Genomic DNA, 17684 nt, shown 5'->3' with positions numbered 1-17684 from the left:
GGATTGTGACATAATAATCTCCCCCTCAGTCCGAGCAAATTGTATGCCCAAATAATACTGCAACTGACCAAGATCAGTAAGAGCAAATGATTGCTGTAATTCCCGTTTAAAATCTGCAATTTTCTTGGGATGTGGCCCAGTGAGAATCATGTCATCCACATAGAGGATCAAAATCAGCAAATCTGCCCCCCTCTTGCAGATATATAAAGTCACCTCTGTGGGACTATTCTGAAAACCAAGGCTGAGCAAATGAGTGTGAATCCTGTCATACCAAGCCCAAGGTGCCTGCTTCAATCCATACAGGGCTTTCTTAAGCCGGCATACCTTTTTTTCAGAACCTACAACCTCAAAGCCAAGAGGTTGTGCAACATAGACTTCCTCTGCCCATAGACCATTGAGAAATGCTGTCTTGATATCCAACTGATGCACTTCCCAATTATTGTGGGCAGCCACGGCAATAACACATCTAATGGTGGTGATACGTGAAGTGGGAGCAAAGGTCTCTTCATGATAATGCCCTCTTTCTGAGCATAGCCTTTGGCCACAAGACGGGCTTTGTACGTGTCAACTGAACCATCAGCTTTCCTCTTCACTTTGTAAACCCACTTCGTCCCCACGGCATGTTTACCTGCAGGCAAGTCACATAACTCCCATGTTTGATTGGCATGAATGGAGTTCAATTCATCTTGCATGGCTTGCATCCACAACTTATTTGAAAAGGCATCTCTGTGACAAACAGGCTCCTCATCACATGCTGTAGCAATCAAAGCATGAGCAACCGAGTTTGCCAAATCTCTTTTGGTTGCAGCTCTCGTACGGGCTGGCAAAGGAGCATCTAACTTGTTGTCCTTCAAAGTTTCAAAGAACCAACGAGGAGCTCTTTTAGGCTGTCTTATGTCAGCCAATTCCTGCTCTACTGCCTCTTCCACAACATCCTCAAGAGCATGTGGCATCTGTGTCACAATAGGTGGCTGTCTGGACTGCGTGATAGGCTGTAAATGAGCAGTATGTGGAGGAGTGTATCCCTGTGGTGCATCATCGGAGGCATCGGAACCAAGCAATGGCACAAGATTGTCAAAAATGTCCAAGACACCAAGTGTGGACTGCATTTTGCAATCCCGCAAAGGCATAGAGGATGTCTCATCAAAGATAACATCTCTACTGACAACCACCCTACGTGATGAGGGCTCATAAAGTCTATAACCTTTGCTCTCTGCACTGTATCCCAAAAATATGCATTTGATAGCCTTATCATCCAACTTTGTCCGCCTCTGTGAAGGTACATGTGCATAGGCCAAACACCCGAACGTACGCATATGGGAAATGGATGGCTTGTGACCTTTCCAAGCCTCATAAGGTGTGACTGTTCTCAATGCTTTAGTTGGGCATCTGTTCAAGACATAATTTCCACACATCACTGCATCCAACCAAAACATATTAGGCAAATTCGTGCCCTTAAGCATACACCTAGCCATCTCCATAATGGTCCTGTTTTTCCGCTCAGCAACTCCATTCTGTTGAGGAGTGTAAGGCACTGTGCACTCATGATGAATACCACGGGCTGCCAAGTAATCATTGAATTCCTTAGACATGTATTCCCCCCCTCTATCAGATTTCATATTGGCAATATTCAAGCCTGCATCATTTTCAGCCAAGGCAATGAAGTGCTTGAAGCATGTGAACACCTCCGACTTGGACTTCAATGCAAATATCCAAGTGTACCTGGTAAAGTCATCAATGAAGGTGACAAAGTAATAGAAGCCACCAATAGGTGCGGTCTTCATGGGACCACACACATCACTGTGAACAAGAAATAACTTGCGAGATGTCCCAACTCTGCCATCTTTGGGGAGAGCAAAGCGGTGCATCTCGCCAAGTAGGTAAGCTTCACAGATATGTTTCTTAGTAGACATGCGCATTTGTGGCATATCTTCAACCATTTGTGGCAACCATACCAAGGCATTAAGATTGAGGTGACCAAACCTCTCATGCCATAAATATGTGTCAAGGAGTACATCTGCATCCACAGCATGGGCATCATGGGCTGAACTATCACTGCATTTATCATATGCATCCAGGCTATACAAGCCCCCCTGAAGAGTACCAGTCAAAACAATAGCATCGGCATGACTCAAGTCATAGACTGCACACCTATGCCCATCAAAAACAATCTTACGTACACAAGTAGCAAAAGCTGAAATGGAAATAAGATTTTTGCGTATGCCTGGCACATACAAAACATTCTCCAGAGTGACAACATTGCCTGCAACTGAAGTGACTGCAACCTGCCCAACACCCTAAACCATATAGGATGCATTGTTGGCACACGTCACAGAACCCCCCTTTGGGGCATCAACAAGGGAAGTGAACAATGTCCTGCAGGAAGTGATATGCTTAGAAGCACCACTATCAACGAACCACGTGGAAGCTGAAACTGACATGCAAGCATCACCTGCATCATGTACAGAAGGATCATAATGGCATTGGACTATGAAACTCCAAGACTGTTCCGTGGCAAAATGAGCATGCTCATTAGGAGTGGCATCATTGCCTGAGGCAGTGGAGACCGCAAGTCCCTTTTCTTTCTTCTTCTTCTCAGAAGCAATCCTTTTCTTGCATTCAGCTATATCATGGCCTGCAACCCTGCAGTAATTACACCTCTTCTTCTTCTTCTGATCACCCTGGGATGATGAAGAAGAAGACTGATTTGCTGTATTTTTAGGTAGATTTCTGAAATTTTCCCTTATTCTTATCATTGGCTGCAAATGCTTGATCAGAACGCATACTGGCGTTTCTGTTAGAGCGATTCTGCTCCTCCTGCAATAAAAGTGCAACCAACTGATCAAAGGAATAGTAGTTGGTATTGCCCATTGCAACCAACCTCAAGGTAGTAGCAAAACCTTGGTAAGAGTCAGGCAATCCATCCAATATGCCGGATACAAGCTGAGAATCAAGAATATCCTCATCAATGTTGGCCAATTGCTCTTTCAAATCTTTGATAGCTGTCAAATAGGCATCCATGCTATCACCCTCATTCATATGTTGATCCTTTAACCAATCCATCCAATGTGCCGGATACAAGCTGAGAATCAAGAATATCCTCATCAATGTTGGCCAATTGCTCTTTCAAATCTTTGATAGCTGTCAAATAGGCATCCATGCTATCACCCTCATTCATATGTTGATCCTTTAACTGCTTGCGGAGATAGGCAACACGGGCCTCGTTGCGTACCTGATACAAAGAGGCAAGCTTATCCCAAGACTCCCTAGCACTAACACATGATGTGATATGAGGTACAATACTCTTTTTAACAGAAAGAGCAATCAATGCCTGTGCCTTAGCATCACGGCCATCCCACTGAATCATCTCCTGAGTAGGAGGTACAAAGGCAGCACGGGAAGAACCACTGGATGTGACATCACTAGTGGAAGATGTAGCTTGCCTGACAGGCCTAGGCTCATTGCCATTCACAATATTCCACAAATTCTTGGCCACCAAGACATGCTTCATCATAAATGATTACATAGGATAATTCACTGAAAGCCCCAAAAAGATCATCCTTGCCACTGGCCATTATGCAAACAAAGGAGCCTCAAGCTCTCAACTGCAAATAAAGTGACCAAATGAGCCTCAAGGCTTTCAAAGACTAGATGTCCTATTCAGATTCATCTCTTGGACGAGAGTTGGATTGACAGCAAGAAATTGGATCTTTGTAACACAATCTACAAAAGGAGTCTTACATTGGCCTAGGTAAGAGGCAGTAAAAATGATGCCCAGATGCCCGGATCCGAGGATTCATTTACATATTCTTGTTTCTCCTTATGCATTCACGAGGATATGAATTGAACAGAGGGGAAGTGTGTTACATCCAGACAGGCCTAGGATTAGGGCTAGGAGCGTGTGCTAACCTACGATTAGGGTTAAGAGTAACCCAAGATTAGGATGAAGGGCTTAGTTGCATGGGAACCTGGAGGATTCACATGTGGGCTTAAGCTTATTAGCAAAAAGAGTTCTAGATTGGCTAAGAGCTTATAATTAATACCCTTGGGCTATTAATGGCTAAAAGCTTATAAATAAAGCAAGAAAGCTAATAAATAAAGCAAGAAAGCTAATAAATAAAGCAAGACCTTGCACCTCCATGGCCACAAGATCCTGCTCGCTTCCTTGGTAGCCCCAGGCCATCGTGTGACTACTTGACCTCTTGTGTCTAAAAGGTGACCCCAAGGTCACTTATATAGTAATAACCCAACTATTATTAACCGGGTGGTTCGGCATAGTGGTATGGGACGCTAGGTTAGGGCCATGGGTACCAAGCAGGCTCTTGGCAATTAGACCTTAGGCTTGGGGTGGTTCGAGGCATTGAACCTTCAACCTACATTTGGGTGGTGAGTCACTAACCACAATCCATCTCGGTCATGCGATGCGTACGACGATATTGGGTCTATGAAACCTTGTTAGGCTTTCGGTTCTAGGTCAAATATCCTTGGGCGTGGTTTGTGGAGACCTTACAGTATCTCTATGTTTGTAAAGCTCTAGCAGGATGAGTCCTAGTTAGCGATGGTCCGAAAAGTCCATGATCCTGGATAAGCCATCCTCTGTGAGCCTAAGGAAATGATCTCTGTAGAACTGCAGCTTTGGTGGGAGCTCTGAAGGTGCAATCTACGTGCTATGTGTGTGGAGGCTAAGGAGGTCAAACTGGATAGTCCAGTTGACATTCTCATGGGAGAGCTGAAGAAAAGGGAAGTCCAAGCTGTACTGAAGAGGTGGGGGGTGTTGCATTTGGCGCATGCTTGGTGAGAACCAGGTGGAAAGTTCGGCATACCATGCACCAGTGTCACCCTCAAATCCGAGCTTTCGTGAGGACTCCAGGGCAGTCTTGGGTATCTATGGGGACTCATCGTGCTGATGCGGTGGAGGTAGGTGGCTGTCTGAAAAAGTGCATCCCCACCACCATCGGTGCTGGAGCGAACTTTTCCTGAACGATTGCATGTGGGACCGATGGTTTGCTGCGAATCATGCGAGAGAATGTCATGAAATGTGGCTTCTCCACATGCTACCAATTGTGCTCTAGTGGGCCCCCCTTTACCATGACCACAACAGCACACACTAGAGTGACACGAGGATATGCAGCTTTGGCCCTACTTGAGCGACAGTGCTTCTAGGGCCATTTGCAGGAGCTCAGGACAAAGGTTTCTCTTTAAATCCCTCGTCACACCAACCTTGATGTATGGAGCACGTTTCTGGGGACCAAATCTATCAAAAGCAGCTCCGAGGTACACATATGACGGGACAATCTCCACTGGGTCTCCCCTATACGTGAAGCTCAATCTGGATGTGTAGGGGCGGGAGGTGTTGAAAACCATGACCTTGGTTTTACCAAGGTTAACAATGAGATCTCGTTGTGTACAGAAAACTTGTAGAGTATCCAGGCGTCTCTAAAGCCCCTTGACTGAATCTGATATGAGCACAATGTCAAATGCGTAGAGTAGGAGAAGAATGAGTATGCCTGCACCTGAAGCGCTTTGATCTGCTTGGAGAGATAGAAAGAAAGAAAGAAAGTTATATTAAATGTCTCCTAAAAACCCTACGGTTCTATGAGACCAAAGTGATAGAATGCTATCCATGTCATGCCTTATCATGGAAAACAAAAACAAAGAAGTACAAATAACATGGCTCTCTGAAAATAGAGGCTGATACAGTGATCATCATGGGGAAGTACATAGGGTATAAGCACCAGTACAAGAGACTCTCAGCATGGAGTACATGAGAATACGAAGCATGTGGGGCACATCATCCTCCAGAAGAGGGTACACCTCTCTCAAGTATGTTGAGCATGGGGTTACTGAGTATGGCCGAGAGGTCCCCTTCTATCACGGTACATGGGAATGTGGTGGAGCATGTCCTGGATTTGGAGCTGAAGGGAGGATCTTGGTTGGTGTGCCTTGGGCTAGGGACGTTGGGTACGTCGAAGCGTGTATGTCCATTCTGAAGTGATACATCACAAGAGAGAGGTTGCACAACTCCAATGACATTCTTATTGTCATAAGAATCTCCCAAGTACATGCTTTTATAGGGATCAAGTCTCATCTTTTGACCTAGACCTTAATAAGGGCTGTTCACAACTCATCTAGGTATATATATTTTATAGCATTTTATGCTACTCGACAGCTGTCGGCCTCCTACAGCTGGTTGCCTGCAAAAACAACTCCTCTTTGTCCTTGCCTTTTCCTTTATTTTTCTCCTCTTCATCTTTCTTCTTTTTGAAACAATATTTTATTACTAGCTCATCATAGTCAATGAACATAACCCTAATGAACGATCGGTAGCGGAAAGGACCTGCGAGCTCCGCGAACCTCCCTCTATCGACTGTGTCGCCCCCCATCTTCCCCCCCTCCCCCCCCCTCCCCCCCGTTCGCCCTTGCTTATGTTCGCCCCTGGTTCTGTCCACCCCTCTTTCTCCCGTTGCTGTCTCCAGTCTGCGCCTCTTCCCCTCCTGCTCTCCTTGCTCGCCTCCCCTCCTCTCTCCGCCTCCCCTCCTTCGTCCGCCTCCTCCTTTCTGCACAGCCTTTGCTGCGCTACCCTTCCCCCGCCCTTTTTTGCCTGTTTTTTTGTTTTTTTTGGTGGGTTGTTTTTGTGGTTTTTTTTGTTTTTAAAAATTTTAAATTTATTTATTTATATTTGTGTGTGTGTGTGTGTGTGTGTGTGTGTGTGTTTGCCCCTTTTCCACCCTCCCTTCCTTTCCTCTGCCTCCTTGCCTGCCTCTTCCCCTTGGTTCGGATTGCTCCTCATCCGGGTTCAAGTCGGCCTTTTTCTTTGATTAGCATCATGGCTAATCAATCTCCCTCGGCCGGGCGAACCATTGTTTTTTCCGAAGCCGAGCTCGTGGTCCTCTACGCCGAAATCGAGAAAGACTCCAAAACGACCCTCATTGCCAGAATCTTTGGATCTCACCCTTCCCGTCTCCCCAGGCTCGGGACTGGGTCCTGGTGGCTCTGCCCTCCGACCTCACCTCACACTTTCGAGATGTCAGGTTGCTTGGAAGAGGTTTCTTCAAAGTGGATTTTGATTCTGAGGACACAGCCTCAGAGGTTTTGAAGGGCACCCCTTTGCCATTGGGCCCGAGGAAGATATTCTTTCTTCCCTACCTCGGCTATTTTGACCCTGTTGAGAAAGACCGGAACCGTTGCCCGATTACTCTCAAATTCCCAGGTCTTGCTCGCGTATATTAGCCTATGTTAGAGGCCATCGGGTCCGCCTTTGGGGTGGTTCTTCAAGTCCCCCCCCCCCTCCCATGCCTTGCCGACATCTTCTGCCCAGGTGGTCACTGCCTCGGCGGATGCTATCCCCAGGATCATGGTTCTTGCCCGTGACATTGAGCTCTTTGAGGACTATGTTTTACTTCCGGGCCCTTGTGGCCCTTTGAAGCAACGTATGGAGATTGCCGGTAAACCCGATCAGTGCCGGGTTTGTCACCAACAGGGTCACTTTGCTCAAGATTGCCCTCGGGCTCGGGGTTGCAGGAGGCCTCGCAAGCGTGCTTCTTAGGCACCACCTCCCTTGGTTCCTTCCCGTCCTTCAGTCCGCCAGGTGTGTCGACTCGCGAGCTGTCTCTCACACCCACCCCCCTGGTGCGATTGATGGGAAGGCCTCCTCGGATCATGTACATATAGATGATGTTTCTGGTCAGAGGGATGTGTCAGCTGATGCATCTTTGCAGAGAGATGATATCTCAGATCAGGATGATTTTGTTGAGTCCTCTCTACTTGGAGGGGGCGATACGCAGGATGTTCAGCGCAGTGGGAATCATGTATTGCAGGATTTTCAGCATGATGCCATTGCTCTTGATTCCCCGCAGGATGAACAGGTTTCTCGTACATATGCAGGGCCTTGGACAAGGGCATGTTAGTGGACTTTTCCCCGTGGAGTATCCCGTCCTCCAGCATTATGAGAGGCGACCTCAGGCTGCCCATCGTCTTCTTAGATCGGGGGTCAAACCCTCTTCTCTTCCATGAGAATTGTCTTATGGAATGTTCAGGGCCTTGGAGGGCTTCCCACCCGTGGTAGGAAGCGCCTTCTGAAGGACCAGCTTCACCCTGCTGTTACAGGAGGGTCTATGGATGTACTTTTGTTGCAGGAACACAAATTGGATAGATCTCAGTGTGGCAAAACTGGTAAGATGCTTTCTAGCCACACCTTCTGGTCCTTGGCAGTTGGGACTAGAGGGGGTGTTTGCATTTCAGTGGCAGCATCTGTTATGCCTCATGTTATTGGGCATGGTGTTATCATCCCTGCTAGAGTGCAGTGGATCTTGATCATGCATGAGGGCCAGAAATTGGGAATCTTGAATATCTATGCACCTAACGTGAGAGGTGAAAGGGTGGCCTTTTGGGATACCATTACAAATGTCATTTCCGAGGTTGATCATTGGATAGTGGGAGGAGATTTTAATATGGTTGAGTAACCTTTTGACAAGAAGGGTGAACGCGAAGGGGGTTTACACCCTTTGGAGCGAACCTCATGGGAGAGGTTCACGCTTTCCTTTTTTGGCAGGGATTGCTAGACTGAGGATGACTTCCAGAGAAGGCCAAACTCCTTATCTTTCTCTTGGCATAACTGCAGGAGCGGGTATGACAGCATCTTTGCATGTCTGGACAGGTTATGGATGATTGGTCCTTGGACAGAGGAGGCACCATTGCTATCATGCGTGGCACCACCAAATCCGATCATTGCCCCGTCGTTTTGTGCCTTAGGGAGCTTGGGGCTCGCTCGGCCTCACCCCGTGTCCGTATCCTTGACTCTCTTTATCTAGATGCTGACATCTCCCTTGAGATTAGAGAGAGATGGAGATCTTGTGATAGTCCTGATCCTCGTCATAATATTGCGCTGGCTCTTGAGAGGACCAGCCATTATTATCATAGCACTGCCTTGTGCAAGAAGAAGGAGGCTCTGGACAAGGAGAGAGCTATTAGGCGTAGGATTGCTGCTCTTCAGAGGGAACATGAAAAGCATCCACATGCGTCTTGGATTACAGACCCCTTGAGATCAAAGAGATATGGAGATCTTGTGACAGTCCTGATCCTCGTCATAATATTGCGCTGGCTCTTGAGAGGACCAGCCATTATTATCATAGCATTGCCTTGTGCAAGAAGGAGGAGGCTCTGGACAAGGAGAGAGCTATTAGGCGTAGGATTGCTGCTCTTCAGAGGGAACATGAAAAGCATCCACATGTGTCTTGGATTACAGACCTCTTGACCAAAGTTAGAGCAGCTGCAGTTGGCCATGGACAGGAGGGCTGAGTTCGCGTTTCATGCGAATGAGGCTTTTTGGACTCAGATGGGTGGCAGATGCAACAAAGAGATTTTCTCAGCACACGAGCCTTCCCATAGCAGGGATTCTGTGAGATACTTGCAGGATTCACAGGGTGAGGTTCAGATTGAGCCTGATAAGGTGAGGGGTATTGCTTCAGATTTATCGGTCTTTGTTGATTGCAGAGGTGCCCTCTCCTCAGAGAGATGTGGCACGGGAGAAAGTTAGGGAGTGCATGCCCAGGCTCATTACAGATGCTATGTGTTCTTCCCTAGATGCCCCTTTCTCGAAGGATGAATTCCTTCACGCACTGCATGCTCTTTCCAATGGTTCATGCCCAGGGGATGATGGTCCTTTTCCCACCTTCTTTATTCTTTTTTGGGATCATATTGGAGATGCTATCACTATTGCCCTTCAGGAAATGTTATTGTCGGGTATGATGCCGCCATACCTCACGGATGGGCTGATTCACCTTATCCCTAAGAGTGGGGACAAGACCCATCACCCTCCTTGGATCTACATATAAAATCTTAGCTAAAGCCTTGAGTATAAGGTTGCAGCCGATTCTCCAAAGGACTATCCATGATACACAGAATGGGTTCCTCCAAGGAAGGAGTATATTTGATAACATCTTTTCTTTCTGGGAAGTTGTCGAGTGGGCAAAATCTAGTCAGCAGCCTCTTGCCATTCTTTTGCTTGATTTTGAAAAAGCTATGACAGAGTGGATTGGGATTTTTTGGAGGGCACTATGGCACACATGGGGTTTTCCCAAAACTGGATCAGAGGGGTGTGCTGCCTATACAGGGAGGCTCATAGCACTGTTTTAGCTTGTGGGGGCGCGGCGAGCGTTTTCAGATTTCCCATTCAGGGCTGTCCCCTCGCCCCTTTACTGTACCTCATTGTAGCTGAGGCTATGAGCAGGTTTCTTCCTGGTGTTGTGGGTCTTAGGCTGCCTTTATGCACGGAGGAAGAGTTTTTGGACTCTGAGTTAGCAGATGATACGGCATTGTTCTTTGAGGCTTCACATACTTGTTTATGTGCTTTTCGGACAGCCTTGGAGGCTTTTTGTTTGGCAGCAGGAGCTACTATCAATTGGCATAAGTCAGTTGGTTTTTGGATCAGTGATTCTCCTCTTGCAGATTGGGGTACAGATGTTGGTTTTACTTGGATTGAGAGAGGATACTCTGCCAGATACCTTGGTTGTCAGGTGGGCGTTGACATCTCCCCTGCACAACAGTTTGCTCCAGTGCTCTTAAGCATTAAAAGCAAACTTCATCATTGGAGTAGGAGGAAGCTCGACTTGGCCTCTAGAGCTTTGGTGGTTAACCAAGTTTTGCTAGCCATGGCTTGGTTTATCGCTTCATGCTGGATTTTTCATAAGGGCTGCATTGGCCAGCTTCGTCGCCTTATTCGGAACTTTCTTTGGTTAGGGCTTGATGGAAATGCACACACCAGGGCCAGAGTTGCTTGGGAAACCATTATTAGGCCTAAGCAGGAAGGGGGATTGAATATCATTGACCCTGAGGTGCAATGTAAGGCTTTGCTTTGTAAGCTTGTTGTTAGGGACTTTCTTCTCTCCAGGCACTGAGCCGTGGAAGGACTTTTTCATGCAGCAGATCACGAAGTGTGTCCCTATTTGCGGAGGTGATTGGGCTCTTAGCTCACGCTTTATTTTTTCGGATGCAGTTCACCGCTCCCCTTCATCCCCCGTGGTTAGGTCCCTCCTATGGGCATGGGACTGCCTAAGGAGTTTTTTGGTACACATCCCCCGCGTTCAGTGGAGAAAGCTAACCGGCAGCCCATTCTGTGGAATGATTTGATCTTAGATGTGCATGGTAGACCTCTTGGGGCAGTTATGCATATTCTTTGGGCTGGCTGGGAGACCCTATGCCCCACATTGTTGGCTTGGAAGAGGTTTCAGAGCCTCACCGATGTGCAAAGATTGGATTTCACGCAACATTTGAGAGACTCTAGCCGGAGGATTGCACAAATTGATGCGGCCATTCCCAACCACTGGATTACTGGATCTTTCTTGGATGGCCGTTATCATTCTTGGTTTGGGGTTTTTTCTGGGGCAGGTGTTCCTCTTCAGGTTGGGTCTCTCCTTGCCTAGGGAGGATGATGTACCGGTCTTTTTTTCTGTACAGGATGGATGGCAGCTGGAGAGATGTGACGTGGAGGACCTTATTGAGGGCCCCTAGATTTGTCCAGTCTGAGTTGTTGGCTGGTTAGGGAAGCACGTCTTTGTTGAACCCCCCCCCCCTCCCCCAAGGGATGATCACAGAGAGTGTTAGCCTTTGGTTGTATGGTGGCTGCCCTATTGGACATTTGCATTGGGACCCCGGTGAGTGGGAGTGGAAGGATGCTTGTAACCCTTTGAAAAGCATGCCTTTTTTCAGTTATACGGTGCGGAATGCCATACATTTTATCTTGGGACACAATAAGAGTGTCCCTACTCTTAGACCCCATTGGGAATCTTACGGCATTTCGACTGACATTCAGAGGGTATTTTGGCGGAGATTGTGGCATTCTTATAGGAAGCCACAGATTTCCTCCTTTATCTGGGTTTCTCTTCATGGTGGTCTGGCCACCAATCACTCGAGGTCTGTTTACTGGTGCTTGCCCTGCATGCCCTAGATGTGCAAGAGTTTTGGAGTCAGTTTACCATTGTTTATGGGAATGCAGGGAAGCACAGAGGGTTTGGTCTGCGATTGCACACCTCTTTGGTAGGATTAAGAGGGATACTATCATTTCTTTTGGTTCCATCATTTGGTTGACACAATCTGGGCCTCAGTTGAGGTTCGAGGGTACTGACAGGAGCTTGGCCATTATGGTTAGGCAAGGAGTTGCTCGGCAGTGTTGTCTTCAGGATTTGCCACTTTCACACTTTGTCCCTCCGGCAAAGAGGTTAGACAGCTCTTGGGAGATTATTGCTAGCATCTCAGCTTGGAATATCTGGAAGGCTAGATGCACTGAGGCCATTGAGGGTACTCCCGTTCTTGTTTCTCAGTGTCTTTGCAGGATTTGGAGTGATATTATTCACACCATTATGGCTACATGGGCCAGAATCCAGGGATCTTCGCAGGCTGTGGAGAGGAAGCGCGGCCAATTTATGAGAGAGTGGGGCATTGGTATCTTTTTCACATCCTCTCATTCGGAACCCTATTGGTAGCATAGGGCTCCTAATTGGTTGAGATCTCCACCTTGGTTGGTGTGAAATCTCCATTTTGTAAATTTTTTCATACTTAATAGAAGTCTCCTTTTCAGAAAAAAAAATGAACATAACCCAAGGTTACTTTGTATGGATGAGGTGATAAGAGAGCATGTGGTGGAGCTTGTGGAGGTCTCATCTACCTTACCTTCTCACTATATAAGAAACTTCAAGTATTAGATAGCTATTGGGCTGGTAGCATCTTATGCTTTGTGGAAGATCTAGCTCTTGCATTACTCATTGAGTGTGTTGTTTTAGGGTTCTCAATCTTATGTTAACCTTGGTGTTTAAGTAGCTTATTAAGTCTAGCCAACTATGTTTGAGGCAAGCTTCCATTATGCTTGGTCTCATTAGCATGGCTAATCAAGTTTAGTACTTGTTTTAGTAAGAACATTGGTTCTATTACATTTTCAGCTTAGTGCTTTACTTTGTGATTAAGTTGAATTATGTTAAGCTTTGTGAAAAGCCCCTAAACTTTAACAGAGGCAAGTGAAATGAGCATGTGTTATCCTCCTCCAAAACAATATACAATGTCCATCAGCAGGGGTGGTGCTTCTTTTTGGCACATGAATAAATCCCGGACTTGGAGCTAGTGGGCAGATGGGTTGGATCTTGGAGGGCGAGGTGATCTGGCTCTTTGGTTTGTGCCCGCTGATTCCTGATGACTCCACGTGTGCGAGGTGCTAGTAGATCTTGGGTACCATGAGCCCTCTCATGGCGAGCTCGGTATCCCATCCATGATCTTTCTGCCTGGGCTGGGTGTTTGTCATAATTGGAGGATAGCACATTAGATAGAGTCAAATGAAGAAGGGACACTGCATTGCGGACTCAAAGTTTGGGTGTTACTATGGTGCTTTTTCAGCCTGCTCCATACCAGTCTCCAGCCCAAGATGACACATGGTCAGCTTTTTGCAAGTGGGTTGCAACCAACAAAATGACAATCAACTCACAAGAGTTGAAATCAGGTACCACGGTTCAGCTTGATGTGTCATCAGACAGCTGATTCAAACCACCTCTTGATTTGAATGCATGTTTGTTTTTTGATTTTCTATTTTAAGCTGTGATTTAATATTGCATCTCTGAATGTAAGCATCTTTTAGGATTCTCCTAAGAATGGGTGGGTTAGTAGGGAATCTAGAGGGTTTGCAAGTGGCCGAGTGACTTCGATGTGGCTGATTGCTTCATAAGGTTAAACCCCTCTATTAGGCCTTCACCTTTGGACACAAAGTAATGTAATCTGTATCTTCTTTTATGTAATTTCTGTCAAACCCTCTTTCTTGCAGGAGCTTATTACCGATGAGAAGGCAGCAAAAGTGAATCATTTCAAACCAATTATGGAGTTTCTTCATTTTATGCTGGTACGGGATCCTCTTCAAAGGCCAACTCTTGATGCGGTTATTCTGCGATTGGAACAACTACAGATGAGATTAAGAAGAGATGGCATTGGCTACGACCCCTGCATACTTCAGAGCATTGTAGATGGTAGCCAAATAGCACAGTTTAATCTGGAGATCAATGGCAGTAGCTCTGGTATGAGGTTGCATGATGAAAGCAGTCAGCAGGGCATGCCAATGGTAGAATGTGCATGTTTCAAAATAGATGTTGATAAAGATGCATCTGGGAAAGTTTTGTCCAATTCGATGACCTCACCGCAATATACAAACATTATAGAAAAAAATAGAATTCAGGCTCATTGCAATAAATTCTCATGTGACTCAAAAGCATCTTCTCATGTTTTAGCACCTCCTCCACCCCCGTGGTGGAGAAGTTGGATCAGGAAGCTTAGTTGTGGTGGCTGAATGTGACACGAGACTGAACATGGATAGCTTTGCCTGAAAAATGAAAGGGGTTTAAGCCGAGTCTTGTCCCTAGTAGTTGTGAGTTTGAAATCCATATCTGGGGCCTCAAAGCACAATATCTTCTAGTAAAATCTAGATGTAAGGAAATGGCCAATCTCTCCTGAAATTTTCCAGGAGGACTGGGACTTGTCCTTTACAGTCACTCTCAGAACTGGCCATCCCAGGATGTATGTTCATGAATTTGGAAACAATTAGAGAATGGAATCTGGGAGTCAATTCTCCCTTGGAAAATGGGAAGTATCGGAATCTGCCACGGCTCAGCAAGATCAGGTTGATGCGACTCGTGATGCGCTGCAGCTCTGCCATGTCAACGACATTCAAATGCATTCTGACTTTGCGGATGTGTAAGATTCTGCAGTCAATTCCTGTGAAGAAGGGCTTCCTAATTGCACAGCTAAGATATTGTTTCCCTTGACCCCCATGACCATGAAAGAGTTTAGAATGGACACATGGAACAGGTTCCATGTAATTAGGTGACCAGCTGAAAGCCACTTTTCGTGGAATTTTTTGATCAGGAAAGGTGGCACATGTTCATTTCCTACTCTTTCATGGTCACTGGGAGTGGACAGGAGTCAAGGTTCAAAATTGTGATTTTCTGTTGGTGCTGATGTGGCAGCTTTATGTTAAAACTGCATTTAAAGGTTTCTGATGTGGCTTCATTTTGTTGGTTTAAAAATTTAAGTTTCTGATTGCGCTGATGTGGCAATATCTGAATAGGGTGTAGTTGAAAATGTTAGCTGAGATTTACTTCCCCATCACGACTGGTGATCATGCCAAGAAAACTTGGGTCAGCTTGCTGAAAAAATTTGAGCATTCGAAGGTATACACAAATACTCAGTTTCGCTTATGTTGTGTGAGCTATGAATGTCTAGGAAACTTGTGTTTAAATTACTTCGCTTGGCTACAATATTTAAAGGACAATTTCTAAGCTTGGTTGTTACTGTCAGGTTTTGCATGTCCTCATGGTTACTCTCGTGTGTCTACTTGGACTTGGCAACTACTTATATGAAGTTAAATGACAAAGGTTTGTTACTGGTGTACACTCTGCATTTGATTGTGATTCAACTTAAAGAAAGACACATGAAAAGTTTTTGGCAGTTCTATCCTGTTGTAACCTTGAACTTCCGTTTCAGGATCTGAAATTGTGCATTTTTTGTTTTGTCATTTCCTCGTCACTGTAACAACATTGTGCATTTCAGCTTTGCACCTCCATTTCAGGTTAAGTTCATGTCGGATGTATCATTCTTTGTTCGGGGAGGGATTCAGTCTTATACGGAGAATCACGGAGTAGGAGGACCAGATATGTGTGGTCCACTATGTGCATGAGGTTCACAGGCATAGGGAGGGACTCTTGAAAAAAGAAAACAGTCGCACACGGAAAGACATCAACTAATCGCTCCTCTTTTTCCAGCATTGAGGGAGTCTATAGAACGTCTCAGTCAGAGCTTGGATCGAGGTCCACCCAGAGGGGGCTTGTCTGCAGACGTCTCCGAGGCTTGCAGTATCCCGCTGACCCATGATGCATGGAGTCATGTTTATAATCCAGAGGCGATCCAAAGACTTCAGAGGAGACAGCAACCAGGCAGTCAAGGCAGTTGGGACTGTTGATATGTTCTGTAACACCAAGGTCCCTCAAAAGCTTAGGTCCTTCGCCAGCTTTGTAACCCTATTCCTTTGACACGGAATGGGCTTGTAGCCTTGGCAAAAGAGCGTATGCCCAGAACCCTCTGGTAGATTTCTGGTTTAGAAGTCATTAATTATACTATTTCTTTGTTGCAATAGGATTTAGGGGATGCTTTATGTCTTCTATTACAGATGTATACCCATTACATTTCTGGCTAAATAGGCCATTTGGCCTTCTGCGGGTGTTAATGGTATTCCATGGACAGTTTTGTATCACCCTAGTGAGATAGCTTTCGTTTTGTTTCTATTGAATTTTCCGTACCATGATCAGGTATGCCATGGACATTATTATATCACTTTGGTCTCATAGGCCCATTGGGTCTCTAGTAGATGCTTAATATATCTTTCTTTCTTTCTCTCTCTTGCTAGTTTAGAAGTCATCAAATATAATATTATTTTGTTGCAATATCCTGGAGATGCTTTAGACATCTTCCATTACATATTGTATACTAACTGTACTTTTTTGGTTGGATAGGTCATTTTGGCTTTCCACAGACATCAACAAATCTTTTTTTTTTTTCTCTCAGATGCACTGTACATTCAGGAGGATGACATCTGATAATCTTTGACTTTCTTCTTTGTATACACGGATCCATGTAGTACATGGGTCCATTTTTTTGAGTAATCGTTTGTTTCTGGCATTCTGTTATTCATGTATCTCACATAGACCCTTTGAGTGTTGCATAGATGTATAATGCAGTATGAGAACCATTTGCTTGGGTTTGTATACCTACTAGAGCTTCATCACCATCGAGAGGTCATGCTGACATAGCTTCCAGAAAGTTAGATACAACAAGATGTTCTTCAGACCACCATCACAGACTTCTTCAGATTACATCTGCTTATGACAGAGGGTGTCACCTAAGCCCCACAAGGACACAAGGATTGCACAGGCTATCAACTACATATCCTTTGGCACCATGCTCTTGCGAAGTCGAGAGAGAAGAGAGAGAAGAGAAGAGAAGAGAAGAGAACTTTTTAACGTCGTAGGAAACTATCCCAAGAGAGAGAGAGACAGAGAGAGACAGAGTTATATTAATGTCTTCAAAAGACCCAAAGGGTGACCAAAATGATGTGTACATAGTGTACATGAAATCTCGTCATGGATGAAATAAGAAAAAGCAACAGTAAACTAAAACTGAAAACTGAAAGCTAAGATCTCAAGCTCTGAGATTATACAAGATGAAAAAACAGATTATACAAAGATGAAAAATCTAGATCCTACTATGCCAGGTATAGGGTACAATAAGTGATGGGATATGGGGGGAGAGAGAGAGCGCAATCCCTGTTGAGAGCCCAATGCCCCTGCCTCCGCCCCTGCCCCAGGGATCCTGACCTTCCACTCGTCAACAGTAGATCCTAGACATATTCCAATGCCATGGAAAGGCCATCACGCTTTGGGGACATATTTGGAGGCATTCTCTCAGTTCTGCACACTATTATGGAACAGGAATGTACCATCATCATTGGATAAGGCATGCATTTCTCCCTACCCACTGTACCTATGGGAACCTTTTGTGGGCCACATCGTTACTTGTTCCACTGTTATTATGACACACACTTGCTCCACTTTTGTCATTGATACATGTTCAAAGTATAGGTAGCTGGTTTCTTTTTCAGTTTT

The 17684-nt window shown here is 45.6% G+C and overlaps 1 protein-coding gene across 1 annotated transcript in view; it reads left to right on the top strand.

Annotated features, from left to right (window-relative positions):
- LOC147639624 (uncharacterized) overlaps positions 1-16416 on the top strand; it is a 119150-nt gene extending 102734 nt beyond the window's left edge. Inside the window, exons 7-9 of the mRNA XM_086782022.1 lie at positions 13802-14721; positions 15095-15197; positions 15325-16416. Of these exons, the coding sequence (XP_086638148.1) occupies positions 13802-14317 (516 nt within the window). The 3' untranslated portion in view covers positions 14318-14721; positions 15095-15197; positions 15325-16416. The remainder of the gene's footprint in view (positions 1-13801; positions 14722-15094; positions 15198-15324) is intronic.
- The last annotated feature ends 1268 nt before the right edge of the window (positions 16417-17684 follow it).

The sequence above is a fragment of the Cibotium barometz genome, chromosome 3 (assembly GCF_041138505.1).
Source record: "Cibotium barometz isolate CiBa-2024 chromosome 3, ASM4113850v1, whole genome shotgun sequence".
NCBI classification, from domain to species: Eukaryota; Viridiplantae; Streptophyta; class Polypodiopsida; order Cyatheales; family Cibotiaceae; genus Cibotium; species Cibotium barometz.
Note: the sequence above shows the minus strand (reverse complement) of the source record. Positions and strands in the feature narration are given on the sequence as shown.